General features: G+C 39.3%; 1 protein-coding gene across 1 annotated transcript in view; it reads left to right on the plus strand.

The window, feature by feature from the left end:
• The window catches only part of RAB3C (RAB3C, member RAS oncogene family), a 139,214-nt gene extending 115,768 nt beyond the window's left edge, over positions 1–23,446 (plus strand). Inside the window, exons 4-5 of the mRNA XM_033009085.2 lie at positions 2,751–2,875; positions 15,269–23,446. Coding sequence (XP_032864976.2) covers positions 2,751–2,875; positions 15,269–15,456 — 313 coding nt within the window. The 3' untranslated portion in view covers positions 15,457–23,446. The remainder of the gene's footprint in view (positions 1–2,750; positions 2,876–15,268) is intronic.
• The last annotated feature ends 520 nt before the right edge of the window (positions 23,447–23,966 follow it).

Below are 23,966 nucleotides of genomic sequence, written 5' to 3' on the forward strand. Positions count from 1 at the left end.
GGCAAAATCTCTTTTTTAAATGACCTGTGTGTTGGCTTTTGTGGCAAATTGTGGGAATCAAAATCTACAGAAGCCATTATTGAAAATGTGTGTCTAAAAGAAAACATTATATCCTTTGAATTCAAACTCCTACTGATGTGGGATTGGGTGGGGACACATTTGACTGATTTTCACGATCAATCGGTTGTATTTTTGCACTACAGTCTATTTCAAAACGTAAGACTTTGGAATTGTTAACATGGACAAGCTATCTTCTCTTGTTGCTTAAATAATTCTTTATAACTAGAAGATGAGACATAAGCAAATCAGATTAAAAAGTCTAAGAATAAAATAGGTCACTTTGGTAATGAGAAGCATTTGAAAGTACAGGTTCATAGTTCATAGCATGTAAAATCACATCTGGCTGTAGTAAAATGAAGAGGTTACACTCAAAGAAACAAACAAAAAAGCAACTCATGTAAGGCTCTGGAGCAAAAGTCTGAAAAACAAGGCTGAATTAATTATCTTTACACTGGTGTGATGATATTTCTCCAGGTTGTATTTCTTCATCTGTCTCTTATATTTCACCTTTCTAGAATATGCAAGTAATTCCTTCTGTAAAGGTTAATACTTTTACTGTATATTTTGCTTTTGAATTGTCTTCAATTTCCTGACAATGTATGGGGGACAAATTGGGCCCCAACTCATAACTGTTCAAAGCTAAGCTCTTTAGAGTACTTAATGGACTAACATCCTCTGACGTCTGAGCTACTAGTATTTGCAGAGTTGCTATGGTGACAAATGTAGTTCTGGTTAAAAAAAATAGTAATATTTCTATTTTGCTTAACCACAAACTGCAGAAGAACTCAGCATGGTTCCAAAAGAACATTTCTGCCAAAATGAATGCATGGTGCCTTTTTTTTTTTTTTCTGAGCAATTGTATCTTTAGTAACATGTAAGCATAGAGGGAAGTCTGACCTCTGCTTTGGTCACAGTACCTTATGATCGCCTACTCAAATTACTATAAAACAGATTTGAAGTAGGACAGTGTCCATTTCTTGAAGGAAAGATCAGGTCAGGTTCAAGGGAACGATCTGTAGCAACAAAATGCCTGGGGCTTATTTCATCTTCTTTTTGGTCATTCTGGTGAAGTAAAACAGCCCTAAAGGCAGTGTGATCCTTCGCTTCAAACTCCTCTGCCCCATACTGTAAACACATGGCTTAAAGCTGCTCTGACTCATGCAGGGACATCTGGGCCGGTGGGCAACGGCATTGGACCCAAGGTTACAAAGATAGCTCTAGCACATTTTGGTCTTGCCCATCCCTCTGGTTTTGCAATAATCAAAGCCATCTGGGGAGATTTGATCCCTTTTCTGTCTTCCACTAGGAAAGGTTGTTGGACTACATCATGATTTTTTTTTTTTTTTGCATATGAAACATTTTGCAGACAGGGATCTAAATGTGTAGAGGTAATGGCTGTGTTATGAGAAGGAATCATTAGTGAACTTACTACCCACACAGGCCAGCTTCCAGAACACTTAGGTGACAGATTTATTAAGCTATTTCATCTTTTCTCACAGAGACCTAGGACCCTGATACCCAACAGGATTCCCTTCCAGGGTGCCCTCTCCTAAATGTGTAGTTAAGCAGTTAGGAAAACAGCATTGGAATAGAAATTAAGCACCCTGCATTGTCCAAGGAGGAAGAGACAGAGAGAGAGAGAGAGGTGTGCTACATCTTTTTCTCTCTCCATTGATCATATGGGGACAGAAGAGTTATTAACATCATACCAAGCAGTTGGCTCAGAGTGTAAAGCCAAACATAGTCACAAGTCCAAGGCAAAGGGTAAGTGCTTGCTGCACCCTGAATTACCTTCCAAGGTAAGTACTGCTCTCAGTTAGAAGGTGGTAGCCAGCAGCATCACTCCTGGCTGAGCCTGGAGCCAGGATGTGGAGCTTTCCTTCTACAGAGCAGGTCTGAGTATCAAGGAGAGTAGTGGCAATCAGTGTCTGAGAGGTGCTACAAGTGTGCTTCTAAGCTGCTCATTAGCTGCACTGCATTCAAATTGCAGAAGAGAGCTTTGTAGGTTAATGTGTTTCACCACTAGCACTCAACGTCCCATGGTATTTCAAGGCCTCAGATACTCTGAATCAGCTGTAGTCATGGTTATGGCTTGTATAATTTAAATGGAAAGTAAATTAAAGTTCAAACTCAGCACCTGTCCATGGATTAATGCACAATGTAAATGTTGCTGTTGTCCTGGTAGGTCAAAGACCTATAGTGGAACATGCTGGCAAGAAACTACAGAGGGAAGACAGAATGGCTTTGAAGTTTTGCTGATAAATTTAGATCCTGATTTTAAAAGGTGAAAGATAAGAAATGAGCAAGCTGTTGATTTTGTTTCAAAGCTCTGGTTTTAGATTGTAAGGTTTGCACTAAAATGTGAAAATACTTTTTTTAATTGTGTGGGAGAAAGTGTCACTGCTTCTTTCTTAAAATATAGGAAGAACGTTGATGGCAGGAGAAAATATTGAAAGTCTGTCTTGTTTTAACAAGCAAAAGTAAAACCTGTAATCATATTATTCCTATAATAAGAATTCCTGACAGATAATCCTTGGTTTATTTGAAATCCAGAATTAAACAAAATCATATTACCCTAGATGTCAAAATCAGTATTGTCTTTTTTGTCTTGTTACAATTCTGTTTGAAACTGGTTTAAGGGGAATTTGCTTTGCTTTGACTTCTCTCTCTCTCTCTGTTTCTCTTTTAAGGTCAACTCAAATCAAAACATACTCTTGGGATAATGCCCAGGTTATTTTGGTTGGTAACAAATGCGACATGGAGGATGAACGGGTAATCTTCACTGAGAGAGGCAAACATTTAGCAGAGCAACTTGGTAAGAAAATAAATTACAAAAGCTTTATGATTGCTTGTGAGAATGCACAGTGCGATGTCATTAACTGCTACAGTACTTGTAATTAAATGTTCATGATACATTCACTGTAAATAAATAATCATACACCACCTCCCATTTGTTTCTGCTGGATGAGGTCTGAACTGTCCTTGATATTACTAATACTGCTTCCTATGCTGCTTCTTAGATAGGAAGTACATTATGGCCTTTATGATAAGCAGCAAGATTAGGCATGTGCCTGTATATATGCAATAGGTCTAGGTAGTTATATCTATAGGCAGGGAAAAAAATTTAAAAACCAACAAACCAACAAAAAAAAATGAGGAGAGTTGAAGAAATAGCTTACTCAAATATGAACTAGACCTTTTTGCAAGTTGAGAACATTTGGGTTATGATTTCTCATACCAGTAATCCAAAACAGAAAGACACCAATATCCAACTCCTGCTGCTAACAGTTCAACTACTGCACATTTACAGAAGTGTAAATAATATGAACCTCTGTTTCACAAAGAATCACTCTAGGAGGCAAATGTCCACACAGAAAACTACGGGGCTGCGAACATCTCTATTCTTTCTATTTCTGCCCAGCAGTGATACCCTTTCATAACATGAAATGTTTTTGAGGTGACACTGGCCAAACTGTAATGGAAAATTTCCAGAGCATCATCATAATACCACTACAAAGCCCATTTTTGCTTCAGATTTTCTGATCTCTGGAGACCATGCTCAGTAGATGTGCAAATCAAACTCTGGCATCATTAGAGGTCAATTTCTGTACTGCACTGGGCATGGGTTTATCATTATTTTTAAAAGGTAAAGGCTCAGTCCGGTGAACATAGGTGTAAACAAGATCTGCTTGTCACTATTCCTATATAGGTGTTTAGGGGAAAGTGCATTATAAGAGTAACTGCATGGGAAACAGAGAAAGGTGGTGGCATTTCACAGTATACCACCCGTGCTGAATCTAATCCCATGTTGTTGTTTCTTAACTTACATACATTCATAGCATGCTAACCTTATTTTTTAAAATAATTTTTCTAATTGTACAATTGCTTGTCCCAGCAAGTAATTTCATCAGAATAGTGTATCTTCCTATCACATCGGCCTAAGTAAGCATTACATATGTGTAAAAGCACACCTCAAAAGTATACATTAAAAATTATCATAAATTAGTCTTTAAAAGGTGACAGAAAAGATTTAACAGCAGCTTATGTCCTGAAAATTTGACATTTGTGAAGAACTGAGTTTCTGAAACTGCAACAAAATTAAAATGGTTACCATTGCACCTGCTTTGACAAAGGATGTTCTTCTTTGCAGAAATACCTATCACATTATATATATTTATATAATATGTTCTTCACTTTGTAAGCATTTTTAGTATTTATTCATTTTAATGCTAGGAGCTAGGAAAATGTATTCAATGGAGGAAGAGATCCAAAAAATATTATTGTATACTTTTACCCCCAATTTAGACTGAGCACTAAAATGTCTGGCAATAAACATAAATTTACAGTGTAGAGTTTGAAGATTTTTTTTTTTAAGCCACATAACTAATCTGAATTTCTGTTCCTCAAACTATTTTCCTATAGAAAAATTAATGCAGTGTGTTGACAAGGAATCCCCAAGGTCGTTAATTTAGCAAGATGAGAAGCAACTTTGCATGTTTTACAGTCAAGAATCCTCAGCTGTAATAGCCAGTGCTTGCAAAAAAAAAAAAAAAAAAAAAAAAAAAAGAGTAATGAGATAGATATCAAAACTCATGTTTCAGGCTTTAAAGCAAACTCTAACTCCTGGGATTTAGAATTTAATCTTTATGGAAGCAGATTATCCTCTGTTACCATCTCTACCTACTCTTAGGTTTTCCTTTCTCAGATATATGTCCTGTGGCTATCTAAAGGGCAGATTATTGTATTGGATAAATTGTATCTCAGATCTAGTATGTCATTTACTGTACTCAGACTGCACACATAAATGTGTATATGTTTCCTGTACAGCTGCAATAATGTCTTAAATTTGCTCAAGATTGTGGGAGGTGGTGTCAGGAAAGCAGAATGAGTTTCCCTGAATTATAGTAAGTGCTCTGGCCATGTTGGCCAGTTCGGAGGGCACAAGTTATGTCAAACACTTGGGACAGTTCTTTCTTTCTCTGCTAGTAAGTTGATAACATCTCTTGTGGGCAAGGTTTAAAAATAACAATATAGATTTTTGTGTCCAGCAAGACATTTTAAGGCTGCAAGTCCTTTGAGTGCCATGGTCTTCAATGTTGATTACAGCCACAATTACAAGCAAGCACAACACATGAATGCTATACAAAGAATATGTTGTAAAACACTGTTCTCAAGTATGGTTTTATTTTCAGGCCTGATTTATTTGAAATAACTGAGAAAATTAATACATGTACATTTTGGGCCACATTTTCAAAGGTCAGAAAGAGCATTGGGCATTTAGCCCTCTGGGAAACAGCGTCCTGTTGAGAATGGAGTTATCAGAAAATCCTGACTCTTTCATGGATGTTGATCTCTTTGAAAAGTGTTGCCTTCAATTTTATTAATGGTATATAATCAATCATGTATTTAAATCTCAGTTCTGGCTTATTTCTCAGGTGTAACCCAAACAAGTGGTTTAGATCAACCAGCAATAGTTATCTATGAATGGTTACCTGTGAAGGTTTAGCTAAAATAGCCAGGTATACCCTGTAGTAGCTCCAAGTACCTATCTCATAATACTAACAGAAGTTCACAAAAGAGAGAAGGAATGGTTAGGAAAACCAGATCTGACCTTGAAGGGAAATTAAAAGAATGTTTATGAAGAGAGAATTTATCTTGTTTACATTATAGATTTTTTTTAAAGTTTGTTTTCAATGACAGAGGGCATGACACTGGCAATACCACCACAGTTCATAGCTGTAAGCAACGTACTGCCTTACCTATGGTAATGGTCAGAGGTGGGTGGGTATAGAAGGGCAAACATATTGTGACACTTTTCCAGACTGTAGCAAATTATATTAATGGGTCTCCTGAACAAAAGGCAGTATCTTTATAATCAATAACACTTTCAGCATTTTTTTCCATGGACTTATCCAGTGATGTGTTTGAAACAATATAAAATCTTACCATTCACTACATCCTTTAAATTTGTGCAGTTTATCTTAGTTATCTGCTTTTGCTTTGAATTAGCCACTTGCTAGTTTTCTCGGATGTTTCTTCACTTATATTATGAGAAACAGTGAACAATTATTTGCTGTTACTTATTCTGTAACACCATTGGTTTCAGAGACCTCTATCGTACCCCTCCTTTTCCTGTAGGCTGAAATTCCCAGACTATTTCATCGTTCCAGACACAAAGACCATCTCACATCTTAGTCGTTTCTTGTCACCCTATTCAGTACTTTTTATAAGTAAGCGGTACATTGTTTTTTTCAGAAGTTAGTTCATGGTTGTTTAACACGTTAGCAACATTAAAAGAGAATGAGATTAAAACAAACAGGATCAAATAAGTTCAACTGAGTCGTAGAACTTTACCTCACAGAGATCTCATACCAAGAAAATATAGAAACGTGACAACCCAGCCAGTAGAGAGAACCAATTAATCTAATGTTAATATTGACAGAAGAATCACATCAAACAGATTTAAACAAGTTTATTCACTAATCACTACAAAAAAAGGGTGTGGATCATAATGTTTATGCTATTTTGACTCTTAATGAATGTCTGCTCAGAGTACTACATACATTGGCTATTGCATGAAACCCTAGTATAGTCAGCACTTACATGCTTTAAAGCATTTTAGTAAAAAAAGGCTTGGAAATTCTTGCAAGCAAAGCACACTTGCCAGCTGCATTATTCACACAGCTTTTCTGACATCTCATGCATCTCAGCTGAGTTCAAAGCTTCACATGTTCACAGAAGTTTTGTGTCACTTGTCAGAACAGAAATAAAAAGAGTGACTCACAGATACCATGAATTTCTTGGTTCCTTTTATTCTTGTTCTGTATGACATATTATGATCTACATTCTGGCAAAGGATTAACAGGCAGAGGTGTGCACAGAGCTCTGAATAGACTCTGAGTAACTGCACATTCAAATGGACACTTGCATATGTAGCTTGACATACCATTTCTCCATTTATGTATGACATTTTGCTGTGCATGAAAGTTAGGTACATAATTTTATGTGTTCTTTGGTTGCTCATGTGCTTCTGTACAAATCCTATTTGCTATGTGTGTGCTACAAATTATTTACACACTCATTAGTTTTTAATTGCATGTACTGCCATTACAGAGTATATTGTATCTTTAGGACCAGGGCTCCTGAGGTTACTGCAAAAATACAATCCTGCCATGGGTCCAAACCAAGCCTGCTCATGCTGCACCAGGTACTAGGGCTGCTTCAAGATCTGCCCCAAATGCCTGGCCAGGCTTTCTGTAAGGTCCTGTTTGTCCTGTCCTACCTTTTTGGCTCAGGTTGGTTAAGGATCTGGGAAACAGAGCTTTCTGATGATAGAAATGTTGGTTGGAAGGGACCTCTGGTGATCATCTAGTGTGATATCCCACTGAAATCCACCTCTGACTCTATGTTCTGTGCAGTAGTTTTCAAGGCAGTGCCCTTCCCATCAGTTTTTCTGTGCTTCCACATTCCTTACGCTCCGCCACCCAGCATCAGTTGTGGCTAGGGGCATCCAGCACATCTGAATGTGCCTTAGGAAGCACTCGTCTGCTTTCTAACTGTATCCTGGCACACTGTCTCTCCCAGACGCCACCAACCAATGTCAGAAAACAAAACAAAACAGGCCCTTTCTAGGTGATCTCTCACATTCCCTTCTGCAAAGGCGAGCAGAAGCCAGCCCTCAGCTGCATTCAGGGCACCTGCAAAGGGCTCTGGATGCTACATGCTCCAGTGTCAGCAGTGCCCAGGGCTTCAGTGCACCTTCATCGCTTGTCATTCAGAGAGGCTGTCATTTTATCCCTCATCCCATAACCTTATTTTGCATATTTTGGGTTGTTTTTCTACTCTCCATCCTTTCTCTTCTCATCTCTTTGGGCCATTTCTTCCTTAAACACTATTTTCAGCTTTTTCTTTCTTTCCTTCTTTTAATTTCCAGTGCTTTGAAAAATAAATTCCACCAAAACCAAGAAGAAAATTTCTCACTTCAAAGCAAAATCATCCTGCCTTGCCTATTTTGTCTTCATTTTGTTCTTGGCTCAGGCATGTATGTACATAATGGTCATGCTAGGGAGATGCCAGAGACAAGATTCAGGAGTGATTAGATTTCTTCAAATTAAACCCATTTAGCACCCCTTGAAGCCTGAAAGTGAAGCATTTGTCAGTGTTGTGTGCTTATACAGGGTGCAATTTGACATCCAGCACTTCTGTGTGATCTGACCAGGCCTGCTGCTGAGTTGGGACAGGAACATAACTGGTCTCTGAATCCTGCCAGGGCTGGGGCACAAGACAGCAACTCCCCAGCATCAGGACTGGAGTGAAACTTCACTCGCCTTGAGGCATGCGCCCGACGGGTAATGTGTATGTTAAGCACCTGTGGGTACACTGGGAATATTAGGTATCTGTGAGTTTATGCAGCACTGAAGAGACATTTTTAGGGCTGTAATGTTGGCATCTAAACTGGGAATCAGGTGGGACTTGTCACCTCAGCACACAGCTTGCTAGAACAGCAAGTTCTGTTTGCCTCCATGGCTGGCTGGAGGCCGTGGTGGAGAAGGCAGGGTTGCCAGCAGCTTCAAGAGCACAGACATATGGCTGTGTCCAAATTTGCATTAAAAATGACAATAATGGGGCAGTGCAGAAATATGCTTGTTCATAGTTCCATCCTTCACTGTTTTTTAGCTCTTTTTAAAGGGCAAATGTTAGTGCCAGAGAAATGAGACAGGCTGACAGGACTGACAAACACCAGTCTTCTGTTTAGTTACAACACACGCAGGGTATTGGCAAAGCAATTAAAGGCTCATGTCCCCGGGATGTTTTTTTTACAGGAGGGAAATGTCAACCTGCCATTGCTTTCATATACTTGGAGCTGTGTTACAGGGAAGCTACTTAATGGCAATGAGAAGCAAGGGATTGTGTTTGCTCAACAAATGTCTCATGTAAACAAACATTTCTTTGCCGGGAATCTAATGCAGTCATTTGAAAGGTATCTGGAAGCCACAATCAAAATCAATACAACTGGAATTTATATGGAAACATTTTGTTCTGAAAGACTGGAAAAGAATGTGTTCGCTAGAGCCTTACCAGTAACTGCCCCTTGAGTCTGTCTGTTCTGTTCAGCGCTGAGAGTCCCCCTTTAGCTTTTTGTTAATTTTTTAGTAAATCTTGCCACCCTAAGGTTTGGATAAGTATCAGCATTTCTGTTAACAATCTTTACACTGCCCCTATCAAGAACAGTGCTAAAGCACTATTCTTTGCTGCAGTAGTATTAGCAAAGCCCTATTTTGGGGCTTAATGTTGTTTTAATACTTTTCTTAACATAGTCCAGGCCTTGGGCTTGTTTGGACAGCAGAGGTCCCATCCAGCTGGTCTACAAAGCAGAGCACAGTATAACAAGATCTGCTACCATAGCTGCAGGGGTAAGAGATACTTTGAAGAACAGCAGTGGTCACCAGCTACTTTCAGACAAGTTTCTTAAGACAGATGACCTATGCAATCATGCCACATGCGTCTCTGTCTTTGAGAGAGAAGTAGAGGTCTCAAAGATATTAACAGTTCTGAAGAAGTGGACAACTGAGCAGAGGAGAAGGGTCTTGCAGTTGCCTTAACTGACAGCCTGCAGTGTGAATGCAAACCTTATTAGAGACTATTCACAGCAGACAAGAAGTGCCTGCCAGTGCCCCCTCAGAACTGCCCACAGGATACAAATCCAAGAAAATAAGGCATCACTATCTCCTCTCCTTTATATACTACAACACTGTTGAATGATTCATTCCCATGGCTTCCTAGATTCTGCCTTTTGTACACTGTTGTGTTACAAAGGGAATAGTGTTCTGCAGCTACTTCTTGCTCTGACGTTGCAGTTTCCTACTACTCCTCAAAATACTGGATTGAACTGTGCACTGGCACTAAGGATCACAATTCAGGCTTGTCTTCAAGGAAGGATAGTTGTTGCAGGAACACCCCCTTGAGGACATCTGTCAAACATAACATAACATCAGGGGTGATAAATAAAATTGTCTTGGTTGCAGACAGACACTCTGAAACCAGAAGATCTTCCTGATCAGCTGGTGAAATATGGTGAGAGCAGCTGGGCAGAGAAGGACTTGGCGGTAGTAGTGGATGGACAACTGACTATGAGCCAGCAATGTGTGCTTGCAGCCCAGAAAGCCAACCATGTCCTGGGCTGCATCAAGAGAAATGTGGCCAGCAGGTCGAGGGAGGGGACTCCGTCCCTCTGCTCCGCTCTCGTGAGACCCCACCTGTGCTGTGTCCAGCTCTGGGGCCCCCAACATCAGGAGGACATGCATGACTCCCCCACTGCTTGAGGGGGTCCAGAGGAGGCCACAGAGATGATATGGGGGGCTGGAGCATCTCCCCTGTGAGGACAGGCTGAGAGATTTGGGGCTGTTCAGCCTGGAGAAGAGAAGGCTCCGGGAAGACCTTACAACGGCCTCACGGTGCTTAAAGGGGGCTACAGGAAAGGTGGGGAGGGACTCTTACCAGGGGGTGTAGTAACAGGACAAGGGGTAACAGTTCTAAACTGAAAGAGGGCAGATTTAGGTTAGATCTAAGGAAGAAATTCTTTCCTGTGAGGATGGTGAGGCCCTGGCCCAGGGTGCCCAGAGCAGCTGTGGCTGCCCCCTCCCTGGAAGGGTTCAAGGCCAGGCTGGACGGGGCTGGGAGCACCCTGGGCTGGGGGAAGGGGGCCCTGCCCGGGGCAGGGGGTTGGAACTAGATGATCGTTAAGGTCCCTTCCAACCCAAACCATTATATGATTCTGTGATTAACATAGTTCTTGTCTGTATTTTCTGTGCAATTGTGCTTAAATTTGATAGCTATTGTGTCTTCTTGATGTCAGATTTTCTCAGGAGGATGAGAGGGTGCAGAAAGTTCTTCCCTTTGTGTATGGCTCCCCTTTCTGGATCTTTTTTGCTACCTTATTTTTTGAAAGCAGGCATAAACAAGCATTAATGAGCATTGATGAAGGAGCCTCTGCAGAGCCAGGGCAAGTGTGAGGCAGAGAGGGAACAAAGTTGGTAATTCAGGCTGTTTGTGGGATTCAGGGAGGCTGTCTAACTGCTCTGTGTGCATCACAGCTCACCAGGGGAAGAACAGCACCATTTCGGTGTCCTGGCTGACTCCAGCTGCTGTAGTGATCTGCAGGGGCTGCTGAGAGCTTGTGAGCTTTCTCTGAGTCAGTACTATAGGGAAGGAGTTAGATAAGGGAAAGAAAAATAGTGTAAGGACAGCAAAGGGAAAACTGAATTAAACACAAAAGAGGCATTTAAATTAGGACATCCTGATGCATGTTCCACACGTGTTCATGTGTTCAGGCAGCACTTTGATATTTTGAATTTTCTCAGTTTCAACTCTTTTCTGTCTTACCTACCCACTGGCCTCTTGGGCTTTGTAATATCTTTGCAGTAATTTGCATGGTCTCGTCCACATCAGCAGTGCAGATCATCACAGGTGGTGGGAACATGGTGTTCTCTGAGGTCATCTGCCCTGAGCATCACCAGAGAATTGTCTCACTTCAGGCTTATATTCACATGGAAAATCTTTTCTCTTTATTAATAATGAGCAGTGGAAACAAAACAAAACAAAACAAAACAAAAAAAAAAAAAAAAAAAAAAGAAGAAAACATCAAAAGGCATAGTTCTGAGGCCCTCACACATAAGCATTTTGGAGGCACAGAGTCTCTAAGCACCAACAGTAAAATAATTGCAAGATGAGTCAGGAGGGGAGATCAAAGGGAAAACAGTTTGCAAAATATTCCATAACAAAATGGAAAACAACAAGAATTTAGGTAACTATTCCAGACACACTCTGTTAGGTAAAATGCTCCCTAGCTCTTTGAAACTGTTCAACAGACACAACAATTAAACAGTTAAACAACAACAGCAAGGAAACACCACTCTAATTTATTGGGATATTTTGCATAAGGTAACAGTCACATGGGGAATTGAATCCCCCCCCACAGGACAGTCAGTTGCTGTCTGAATGGCAACAGGAGCCTCCATTGTAAGGGTCTTTGCAATAATGTCCTCAGCTGCATCAAATGAGACTCTGTGAACTATCATCGTTCTGCTGAACTCTAGTAATCCAGCTGGTCCTATGTGGCCTTGACATACCATGTTCTGTTGGCAGTGATTCCTCTGTGCACAAAGCATCTCTTAACTGTCTTAACTGGCTTCAAATGACCATTCTGTGTGACCACTTCTGCATCTGCAAGAACAGTTTCCACAGACCATCTACAGGTGTCTTATCTATGTGCAACTGAATCCATTCAACAGCAATGCCCCCTTCTCTACTTAGGATGTTTATCTGCACATTTAAGCATATAAATTGTTCCTATCAGCTGACCTATGCACAGCAAGGGGTCCTTGGGGGGAACCTCCAGGACTGTCCAAAATTCTCATCTGTACAGTTTCTGTAAAGAATAAATTAAATACTTTTTTTTGTGGAGGCAGCGGGGAGTTCAGCCATTTCTCACAGGCCAGTGCATTGTCTCATCTAGGGTCTAGCTGGTGAGGTCCTGGATCACCAAGGTGATTAATGACTAAGTTGATGGGATTTATATACAGGCATAACCTGACACCCAGCTACACCACTACTGTGACTACAGTTTCCTTCTTATATCAAAATTGTAACTGAAACTCCATAGATTTCATCACAGCAGTAGTGCCTGGTTTTATTTTATTTGAATAAATACATTTGTGCTTGAACACTCTGTAAGCCTCTATCTTACTTGGAGAATGTGTGTTTCTAAATTTTTCATGGTGTTCTTATGCAGAACATCCTCACCATGGTAGTGAGCCTGTTTTCTTGATCCTGTCCATGTTGCAGTATTTCCTGACATGGGTCTCCTCTCTTCTTTGTGACTCTTTTCCTTTCACTTTCTGCTTTCCTCTGTCCAGATCTCTTACCTACCTGTCATATTTGCCATTTCATGGTCATCTCATGTGCCGGTTTTTCTGTATTCTTATCTGTAAAAACTGCTCCCTTCAGAAATGTCCTTAAGGTTCATTCTTCTTCCTGTTGTCTTCTCCAAAGCTTTGGTGTACCATTCCTCATTGTCCTTCAACTCTTCTGCCCTCTGGTCCTATTTGTTCCTCTTTGGAACGGCTGCTCCTGCTTCCTGCAGAACAGACACTAACAGTTATGGAAGGATCTCACTGTGTTGCTGTGCTAGAAATGCAGACGGGTTTCAACACAGAGCACTGAATATCTGGAGGATCTTCCTCCCCCAAGCAGTCTCCAAGAGATCCGAACAGTCTTCTCCTCCATGGAGCTCTGCAGGAGGGCTCAAGCAAGTGAGGCCACACTGGCTTTCCGCTTTTTTCTTCTATTTACAACAAAGGGGCTGTGTAAGCCATGCTAAACTAAAACAATACCATGTAGATCCAAACCTCCCAGTATATTTCTGTAGACTGTCTTTTATTATGCAGAACTTTCCTGCTTTCCAGAGAAACGTGGAAAGGAAAAGTTTTCACAGCAATGTATACTCATACCTATGAGGTTAACCTTATACTTCTTGCTGATACTAATAGAAGTTGTATGACTAAATCCCTGTACCATATTTATACCTCTTATTATCTAAACTACCTATGAACCCTGGCTTTGGCCTGTGTTTAGCTCCTATGCATTTAAACACTTTAGCACTTTGTGACATTTTAGCACAAGGAACCTTATGTAAATTAAAAATATGAAGAAAATTCAGAACAGAGTTAAGTTTTTACATTGGTTATTAGTGCATGCTGGGATATCGTGGCAAGCTGAATATCTGCTCTAATTCTAAGCTAGTGCTCAAACATGAAAAATCTACATGCTAAGCACTTACAGGACTGAATATACACATTGCATCCTGTTTAGATGACTTGTTAAATATATAGTACTAATGTGATCAAAATAGTTGCATTTAAATTTCAAGTGACCTTTCAAAATAGATTAGCCCATTCACTAGAAAACACACACACATTAGGGGGAAAAAAAAAAAAAAAGAAACCAACACAAAAAAGCTGTTTTCAGCCCTTCTGCCAAGAGTTTCAAGTGCTCAACATTTTCTTACTGTGATTTTTCTCATAATTAAATGCAGTGGTAGTTGCACATTATTATTCAGATTTAATCAGAAATAAAATAGTTGTGCAAAGGGTACGGAACTTCTATAAAATTACCAGTGGACTGGACATTTTGTAAACTGTTTTACTATTGAACCCTTAGGTAGTGGAAAGATGGAAGTAGGATAAAGTTATAAATACCAGGGAACCCTCAGGTGAGTAATGTGGCAACTGTGGGAAAAGGTGGAGCATAGGGGAACAGGCTTAGAAAACAAATTGAAAAAGACAAATGTTTTGCAGAGGAAGCCTGGACTGCAGGCTGACCAGCAAGTTGCAAACCTGGCCTAGATGAAGGAGACAGATGTGGGAGATGAAACATGGAAAAAATGGGGACAGAGAAGAGAGTTTAGGAAAGCTGGCTCTGCTCCATAAAGGCTTCCAGTGTCACTTCTGGGTTAATGATAGCTCTGATTATTTTCCCTTTGATGTAGTCATTGAGAATGGATAGATAAAAAGTCCTTCTATATAAATTAATTAAGGAATTTTCCTTCCTTATATGCGTGTTTGTATTTTTTTATTAGCTTGGTTTGTGGGGCTGGGAGTCCCTTTGGTCCCACAGATTCGCCTCTAATTTAAGTAGATATCAAATTGCAGAAATCTCTCCTTGTCTTGCTGGGTTTTTTACCTGCTTATTTCCAAACACAGTTTTCTGTTTTGGCACCAGATTAATGACATGATGGAAGTGGCTGTTTCTGGCTGAATAATGCTCAGAGGAACATAGTATTTAGAAACGGAGCAGTAGATTATTCCTTCCCAGTGGCTGTCTATATAGAATATTGCTAAAATAATAATACTCTCAAATCGGTGACAATTTTTAGATTAAACTGTTTTAAAGTAGAATTTGTCTAAGAAAATGTAGTTGGGCCAGTCCTGGTTTTATCTGGATTGATATAAAGCAAATAATAACACTAATGTACTTACTCTGATTGTGTTACAATTTTAACTGCTCTTGCAATATCTCTCATTTATACGTGTGCTCTCATATGTTTTCTTACTGAGTGTCCCTCTATTCTTCTTTGCCCAAGAGAAGTTTATATATTTATTTGAGATACTGGAATATGCATCAAAAATAAACATGTTGTTTATTTTCTTAGGATTTGAATTTTTTGAAACAAGTGCCAAGGACAACATTAACGTCAAGCAGACATTTGAGCGACTTGTGGATATCATCTGTGACAAAATGTCGGAAAGTCTGGAGACAGATACCACCATTGCTGCCAGCAAGCAGAACACACGGCTAAAGGACACCCCTCCTCCACAGCAGCCCAACTGTGGCTGTTAATGCAGCTATCAGCAAAGGCAGCTCCAGTGTGTTCTGTTGCCAACAGAGTGTTTATGAATGGTCTATATGCCTTTATTTATACTGTCTTAATTTATTTGGGAGAAAAGTCTTTTATTTTACAACAGCAGCTGCTCTAGTATGCATATGGAGATGAAGAGGTTTTTAGTTTGAAAGGATGATCCATTTTTTAGCATCTGGATTTTGCATGCAGGATAGCTATTAGCTTCTCTTATTTTTATTGTTTTACATTACACTTACTTCAGCTGGTGCCATGTCCTCAGACCACATTTGCCTAGAAATGACTCGCTTCATCAGTTTCAAATTATATAGTTGAATCCTTAGGGTAGTGGCCGAGGTGTTTTAGAATAAGCTTCCTGATGCCACTTATATTTTCTCCTGACTGAAAATCAATTTAGAAATACTCCTTTACTGAGATAATCCCTCATTCTGTCCAGATCATTTGTATAAGAGACACTTCCTGAAGCATATTGCCTTGGCAAATCCACACTTATTATGTTATACATCATGACTGATTGGAAGTTGCAGAAGTTAGAAGAAGTTAGTTCCTGGACCCAAAGCCACCAAACTTCCATGTGAGTTTCCAACTGGATGTGGGTATACAGCGCAGACCCTCAGAGATACAAGGTACTCCATCCTGTTTGGGTAGCCAGTATGTTTACATTAACATGGGAGCTGAATATACCTTTCTGAAACTGGACTTAATTTCTCATTTAACCATTACAGAGATCACAGTAGTACCTGCCCCAGTAGTGGAGTGCTGAGTAGCTCTTTCCATTTCTACCTGCATGACATATTAAACACACAGTTCTATACTACCCCTGACAGAGCCAAATCCATTACGCTTAGTTGTTCATTGCCAAAAACTGTCTTGTCATGTTGCTGTCAAACCTGCGTACTTAAGCTTTCAGGAATTTCTGCTTCTATCCAGTCACTGAGCCAACCATCACCACACTGGCTACAAACGCCTGTGTTTTTCTCAGAACTACTGCAGAAGTGCTGCTGGTGTCTGTGAACTGGAGTTTGACCTCATTTTTATTTTGATGAGGATATCTATTTTAACAAGACAATCAGAGTTTCACAAGATTTTTAAAAACTTTAGGAATAATAAAAAATGCTCAACATTTATAGTGTTAGGCTGAATACACTCATAAGATCAGCAAAAGGCTTTGAAGATAGCAGAATAGAGTACATAAACTCTTTTTCTAATGAAGTGTTAAAAATAGTCATATTTCACAGTTTTAAAAAGTACTCCTCTAGTAATTGGTGGCAGTTTCTTACATCTGTGGCCTGGAGTACTTTGTACAATTGCTTTACTTGCGTCACAGTGACATTTTTTAACTAAACAGCATAATTGAAGAAGTGTTAACTGTTTTATTGTTCCAGTTAGACAGAATTTGGAACAAGGCTAACATTTCTTAAACAGTCTGCAGTGGGAAAAATCAGAAGACAAAAAAGAAGAAGTAACACAAGGTACTCCAAACTGCTCATAACTGCAAAGAAATCCCTCTACCGAAATTACATTTTTTGATGGTAATTTATATAACTCCTGAAATACACTACAACAAAATGGTCACTTTTTTTTTTACTGATTAAATAACCTACATACAATCTGACACAGTGAAAATTACTTTCAAACACTTGTAGACACATGTAAAATGGGTATGACATCAGGGCGCTACATTGGGCGCCTAACTTAAATCAATAAATGTTCTTTCTTCAGTCTGGAGTTTTAAAGCATGTCTGTCCTGTTAGCTAGTTTACTTAAGCACTTGTTTTCCTAGTAGACATGGAGACTGGACTTCACTTGTTTACTTCCATGAAGAGAAAGCACTGTCTTCTTAAGGGCTGATGAGAAGCCAGGTAGAAGAGGCATGTGCTATCCCAAACATAATCCTGCCTCTCTCCAGGGATGCTGCTTTTCTGTCCCTCATCTTAGGCAGCATCTTGATAACTGTGCTGAGAGACTTTCATTAATACCTGTTCACCCACTAGGTACCAGCTGCTTTGGAAGAAGAAGTGATAAGAAGCTGAGGAAGCTTTGTGTGAGACGGTGGGCAATTTTCCATCCTTTTCTTGTTATGTGCAGTTATTCCCGCTGGAGAGAAAGGAGCAGGGAGGCCTTGAGACAGAACTCAGCTTCAGCCCTCAACTCCTTTAGAAAAGCTTTAAATGTGTGATTTGTGTGAGCCATCTCAGGCAAGGCAAGGAGAGAGGGGGGGCATGGTCACATCTTACATGAGCTTGGACACATCCTGGATCATGCAACATGGCTACAAGTGCAGGTTTTCTTCCAGCTTTGCTCTGGGATGCTTGCTGCAAAATGGTCACCTCCTGCGCATGTTGTAACAAGGGAAAAAGACTTCAAAATGCCCCTCGCTATAGCCATACCTTGCTTATACTCTATTACAATGAATTCCAAATCCTCCCTGCCTCTTCATGACTATGTAGACCTTAACCAGTAGTGGCAATACATTATTAGCATGTATCTTTTCAAACAAATTGAGTGATAGATAAATAGTTATTTACTTAAATAGGATGAATTAATTGCTTTTCATTATGCATCAGGAGTCTGGGCAGAAGAGTAACAGCAAAATTAAAGAGTGAGAATCTCTCCTTTGTATTCCTGAGACAACTAACCTCCCAGGCCTCCAACATGTCTGACCTTTTGCATGGGATGGAGAGGATGGGGGAGGTGGCTGCCAGAGCAACACTGTTCATTAGACTGCCAGCCATGTGCAGGAAAAGGTTCATTTGAAGTACAGAAGCAGAACTAGGCAGTATTTTAAAACTCCTAGGATCTTTGATTTTGACATTGAGACATTGTCATAGAGTTCAGAATTAGTCTGATTAATTTTTAAAGTGCTCACATCAAATCGTTGGAAGTTTTCAAGACCAGACTGGCTAAAGCCCTAGGCAGACTGCTCAGACCTCTTAGTAAACACTGTTTTGAGCAGGAGATTGGGAAGAATGACCTGCTGATGTCCCATCAGAAATAATTTGTCCTATCATCCCTTCCTCTGAAATTGAAAATGCATGGAAGTTCAAGTAGACCTGTTCTTAACAGTCAGGGTTACCCACTATTGGAAAAGTAGGCTTTGCTTTTCCATCACAGGTTGGCTTTTTCAGCCACATGTCTCACAGTAATACTGAGTTTTCTGCTATAATGTTTGGTCACATTTAGATGAGGAGCATCATGATTTCAGTACCTCTCTCAGCTGGAACCTCGCTATTGTAGAGAAACGTGAAAAACAAAAAGGCTTTTGAGAAGTAACTTACTATCTCTTCCCCAAACATTCTAAAAATCTAGTTCGTACTCTGAGGGAACTAGCAGGATTGGGATTTTAATTATATTTAAAATTATGCCTTGGCCTGTTCATAGGGTAGGATATCCAAAAGCAGCCTGTGTCCATCTAGTTTGGCTCCTTCCATCTAGTTTGGCTCCTATTGACTTATGTAATAGAACTGCAGGTTTCTTAAATAGAAGTAGAGTTAGTCTGAACACTTTTGGAAATTCCAACCTGATCAAGGGACAAAATTTAAACAATCAATGACTCGTTCTTTACACATATCCAATAGTCACTCGTTAGGAGTTACTGGAGGAGACAAGAAGGATTTGGTTAAATCCCTGATCTATCCACTGGTGTAGCACAATTGCATCAAGATAAAGTACCAGGCTAAAAAGAGTTACATTTTAGTGATAGAAGAGAGCTGGATCATTAAATTGAAACCTGGGATAAGAGATCTAAAACTACTTTCAGCCTCGTAACAATTCTTGGTGTAAAAGTGCTTGCACACTTTGCACTCATTTGTTGTCATTCTCAGCACAGAAATAGGACTAAATGTCATGGAATCTTACTGGTCCAGCCACAGATAACCCCTTCAGTTGAGATTTAGGTCACTTTGTGAGATACAGCAGTTGATACACAGAGCATATTAAATTTCTGAGTGATTAGATGCCTTTGCGCAGAGGGTCCTGAGCTCCATAGTGCCAGCTGAACTAATACTACACAACTCATTTTCCAAGTTATGATCTAGACTAAAGCTTTTACCAGCAGGCTAATCTTGTGCATGGGTAATGCATCAGACTTATCATGCTCTGACAGTGTCTTGCTTGCTGCATGTTCAAATAAGCACTCAGAAAATGCCTTGGGAGCACACAAGAGCATGGGATATGACTGGTCCCTGCAGTGCCTCCTGGCACCAACCTGCCAAACAGATAGCAAGACCTGCTGGGTTGAACCTTCAGATGCATGTTTTCGATTCTGGTAAGAGTTCATGTTCACAAGCATTCTGGTCCTTATAGCACAACTAACTTATTACTGTATCTTTTTGTTGTTGTTGTTGTTGGTTTGTTTATTTAGACCTATTTGTTTGGTGTTTGAAATACATATGAGCTAGCCTGATTTTCTATCAAAAAATACTCTTTCTCTCTGAACAGCTGTGTATATGACTGTTATCTGGAAGTGTTTGTTCCTTTGTGTTTATACTTAATGTAATGCCTAGAGAAACTACCTGAGCAACTACATCTATGTGGCCTTTCCAGAGCACCAGTCTGAAAGATGAAGTTTTCTTCACAGTCTGCTCAGCTCTGTATTCTCAGCTGTACCACCTGCACCTTCTTTATTTTAGGAATTAAGTGCTATTTCAGGGTGCACAAAATCTGCCGGAGTTTGATCCTAACTTTGAGAATGCTTTGCGTTTGTAATTTTTAGGAAAAAAATAGTGGTACAAATTCTACATCTGATAACAAAGCCTTTGTTTCTTCAATAACAGATGAATGATGCTGCATTTGCATTCCAGAAGAAGCTCCCCTCCCAAATTCCGCCCATCCTCATCTACACTTTTCTATATTTGTTTGTGAGAGGCAAGTTTTATTAGTTGCATTTTTAAGGACATCAAATAAATTCCTGTTCTGCTGACGGACAGATTCTTCCTTGGCCTGTTTCATGCAGACGGACACAGTGTATGAGCCTAGTTCTTTTTTAGGATGCCAGACTTTGACTCCAGATTCTCCAGATTCATCATTTGTCAAGTCTCATTTAAAGATGCAACTCATTTCAATTACTGAATGATTTCTACCAGTTTTCTTTATTAAGGGGTAAATGTAGTTCACTTTTGTAATTTAAGCTTTTATTTTTCATTTTTTCTTAATTTTTTTTACTTTCCTTATACATGGATGTTCATTGAAGCAGAAATTGTAACTACGCACATATAGTAAACATATACACAGCAGTACATCTTTGACACTCATTCAGTTCCCGCAATTACTTGTTCATGTTCAGTGCAGCCTTCCCTAAATGCCACAGTGGAAGTTACCCATAAATTCTGATTGGCCTCAAAAATCAGCTGGTTTACATTTGCAGATGGCTTGTCATTTGTAGAATAAGGTACCTGGTATTTGATTTGCGGGGTGGAGCTGGGGGGGAAACAAAAGTCCTAATCTTCCAATAACTTCAGGATCATGCATAACATGCAGAAATGAAAGCTAGAGATTCCTTACCACTTTGGTGATAATTTCCTCGAGTAATTCTGACATGTACCTGCAACTAGTGTTAAATTAAACGTTTGTGCTGTAATTCTTGTTTAATATTTTGTCAGTAATGTCAGATGTGTCGTGGTTCAGTCGGACTGTCAGATTGTGTAACCTATATATTAGTGTTTGTGGAATTCAAATGTCTTAAGTGTTGCATGAAAATATGTTATAAAAATAGATATGTTTTCTATTTTTGAATACCTCAAAACTGAGGAATCATGGGCCAATAAGTGCAATATTTAATTATTTACTCTGTGTATATAAACTTGTGTGAAAGGGAGAAGTGTCATGTGTGTGTGATAAGCTGTTGATGATGCCTGTGTGGCTTAAGATTTCCAGTAGACATATGTGTCTTGTAGTAAAATTTATATAGTAAACACTTTACCAGTGTAGTGTAAGAATAGTCTTAAGTCATTTAAACTATTTTTCATATATATGACAATGGTAAAAGATATTTGTATGTTTATTGCAAGTGCATGTCAATTTTACTTTTAGAGTTGTGAGTGCCCTTTTTGAAAATTATTGTTACACTAACACTAGTGGGACAGTGCTTTCATTCAGAAGATGCTTATATTTTTAAAGCATGTTCTCTAGAAGCATTAAAAGAACCTCCTAGAGCTCAGCAGTTATGGTGAGTTATTTATTCTTAAAGAATCAGGTACATGCTCTGTCTGCCTGTATTGTATCATATCATGTAGGCATCTTTTATTTAATCTGATACAGTTAACTCATAATACTTATCTGAAATAGTGAGTACCCAATACTCTTGCAGATGACTTGGCAAACTTCCATTGGTGCCCTGAGTTAAGATTTTTGGGAACAGCTTAAAGGTCACAGTCAATATTGTCCAGCACACTGGATGGTGACCTTAATTAGTCACTTCTGCCAATTAAGTTTCTTAACTTTTCTAGATCCTAAAGAAGGTAGATACATCCTTAAACATATTGACCTAGAGTCTTCACTCAACTATTACATGGCCCTCAATGTTGAACAACTCCAGTGTTAGCAGTAAAGCTGAGGCATAAATCAAATCCAGCACACACAAAATCCAGCACTAATAAAATCCAGCCCAGAATCTAACCTTAAAATTAAAAGGAGACTCCTGGTAATTTCTTTTCCCTTTCCTGTTATCTTTGCATATTTCAAATAGTTCTCTAAGCACACAAGCAAGGCCATTACTGTTCAGCAAAACCCTCGGGTACATTTGGGACCTTAAACCTTGAATCACTGATCTGACACGGGATTCCCAGCTGTGCTCATCAACTCTGCATAAAACCTCATTTTATTAATTCTTGTTACATCTCTGGTTTCAAAGGAATGTGTCATCCATCTTGGGAATTTCCTAAATAAAGATGGGTAATGGAGTCTGAGCCAAAAGGAGTAACTGGTTTTGCTGAACAATTTTCATAACAAATTATTTCCATTAGTACCACATTAAAAGGTACGTAGTTTTAGTCTGATCTGATGCATTTTTGTGACAATGTACAAGGTTGATTTAGGTTTGGGTTTTTTTTTAAATTAGCTTGATCAGGAAAAGGATGAAACTCCAAGGCCTACTGGAAACCAGTATCACACGTTTCCTTTCCTATGTCATCAAATAGTTTCTCTGAGAAAGCAAAGTAGCCACATTGCTTTAAGTAGGACAGGATGGTACTTGCAATGACTTGAACAGCCCTTAAAAATCTTCCTGTTTTTATACCTTCTACTATGAAAACTTCTGCAACATTATACAGACCAGAGTGAAATGAATATGTATGTGGAGAGAAATTTAGGACTGCTTAATAAGAGAAGGAAATTCTTCATATCTTTGTAGTTGAGCAGCAGACAAAGTAACAGTTGTAATATGATGTACCACTTAAATACAGATATACAGACTGCTACAGGATTGAGGATGCTTTACCTAAACCTTTTATTGTTAAGTGACCTGACTGTTCAAGGGCTGGCAGATTTTACCTAGCATTTTTATTATTCCTCATAGTCATGTGATTACATATACAAAGACAAATGCTTACCTTGAAAATATGTAGTTGTTCCGGCTCCCTCAAGCTAACTTGCTTGCTGAATTGTTCTTGAAGAAAAGTTAGAGTACTTGCTTAGGATACATTTGTGAGGGGGTTAGACTCAATCTGTGCCTCCTCCCCTGACTCTTAATGCAATATAGTTATTGTGGTTCTAAAAGATATGTTAGTTTAAAATGCTGCTGGGTGACAGATTTTGTGAATCTTCTGCATACATCTATGGGAGCTCTTGTCTGAACGTGAAGTACAAGTTTTATCCATGTGCAGAGTTTTAATTCTATGTGGATGTAGAGACCATGTGTATTCTGTTTGTATGTGACTTCTGTATACCAAGTGGATTATGTTTGTTCAATTTTTTGTTGGAAGTTTCTTTTCCTTTTGCGATTACAATAAATATTCAAGAGACTATATTAATGAATATCTCAGTTGTGGTGACATGGTCTTACCCCCCTTCATCCCTCTGTTTATTTCCTTTCACATACTAAAACTGCGAGAGAATTACTTCAGTTTTGACAAAATAATGGACAATACCACCACTTTAATAATTCATTTCATTAATATCTTCTTGGTAGCACTGGTGAGTTGTAGTTCTGTCTGAGTCCCACAGAATTCACTGGAAACTTTGCCCTAGGAGTCTCAAGGAGAAAGATTAGACATTTCCCTACCAAAAGCACACTTGCTTCAGCCTATATGCTGACCGTTTAAAATGGGGCAAACTTTTCTCTTTTGATGTTTCACTGTATAAACTGTTAAACAGTATCTGTGCCTTTTGGATGCTGTTATTAGTTGGTCATGTCATCTTAGCCTCAATTAACCATCTCCACTGCAGTGGGTCATATTTCATACAAATCGTGATATATCACTGTCCAGCTACTGCTTTTTTTCTAGACACATACACACACACCCTTGTGCTAGTTGGAACCCTACTGTAACTCCTG

The sequence above is a fragment of the Tyto alba genome, unplaced genomic scaffold, assembly GCF_018691265.1.
Source record: "Tyto alba isolate M040663 unplaced genomic scaffold, T.alba_DEE_v4.0 Super-Scaffold_42, whole genome shotgun sequence".
Classification (NCBI taxonomy): Eukaryota; Metazoa; Chordata; class Aves; order Strigiformes; family Tytonidae; genus Tyto; species Tyto alba.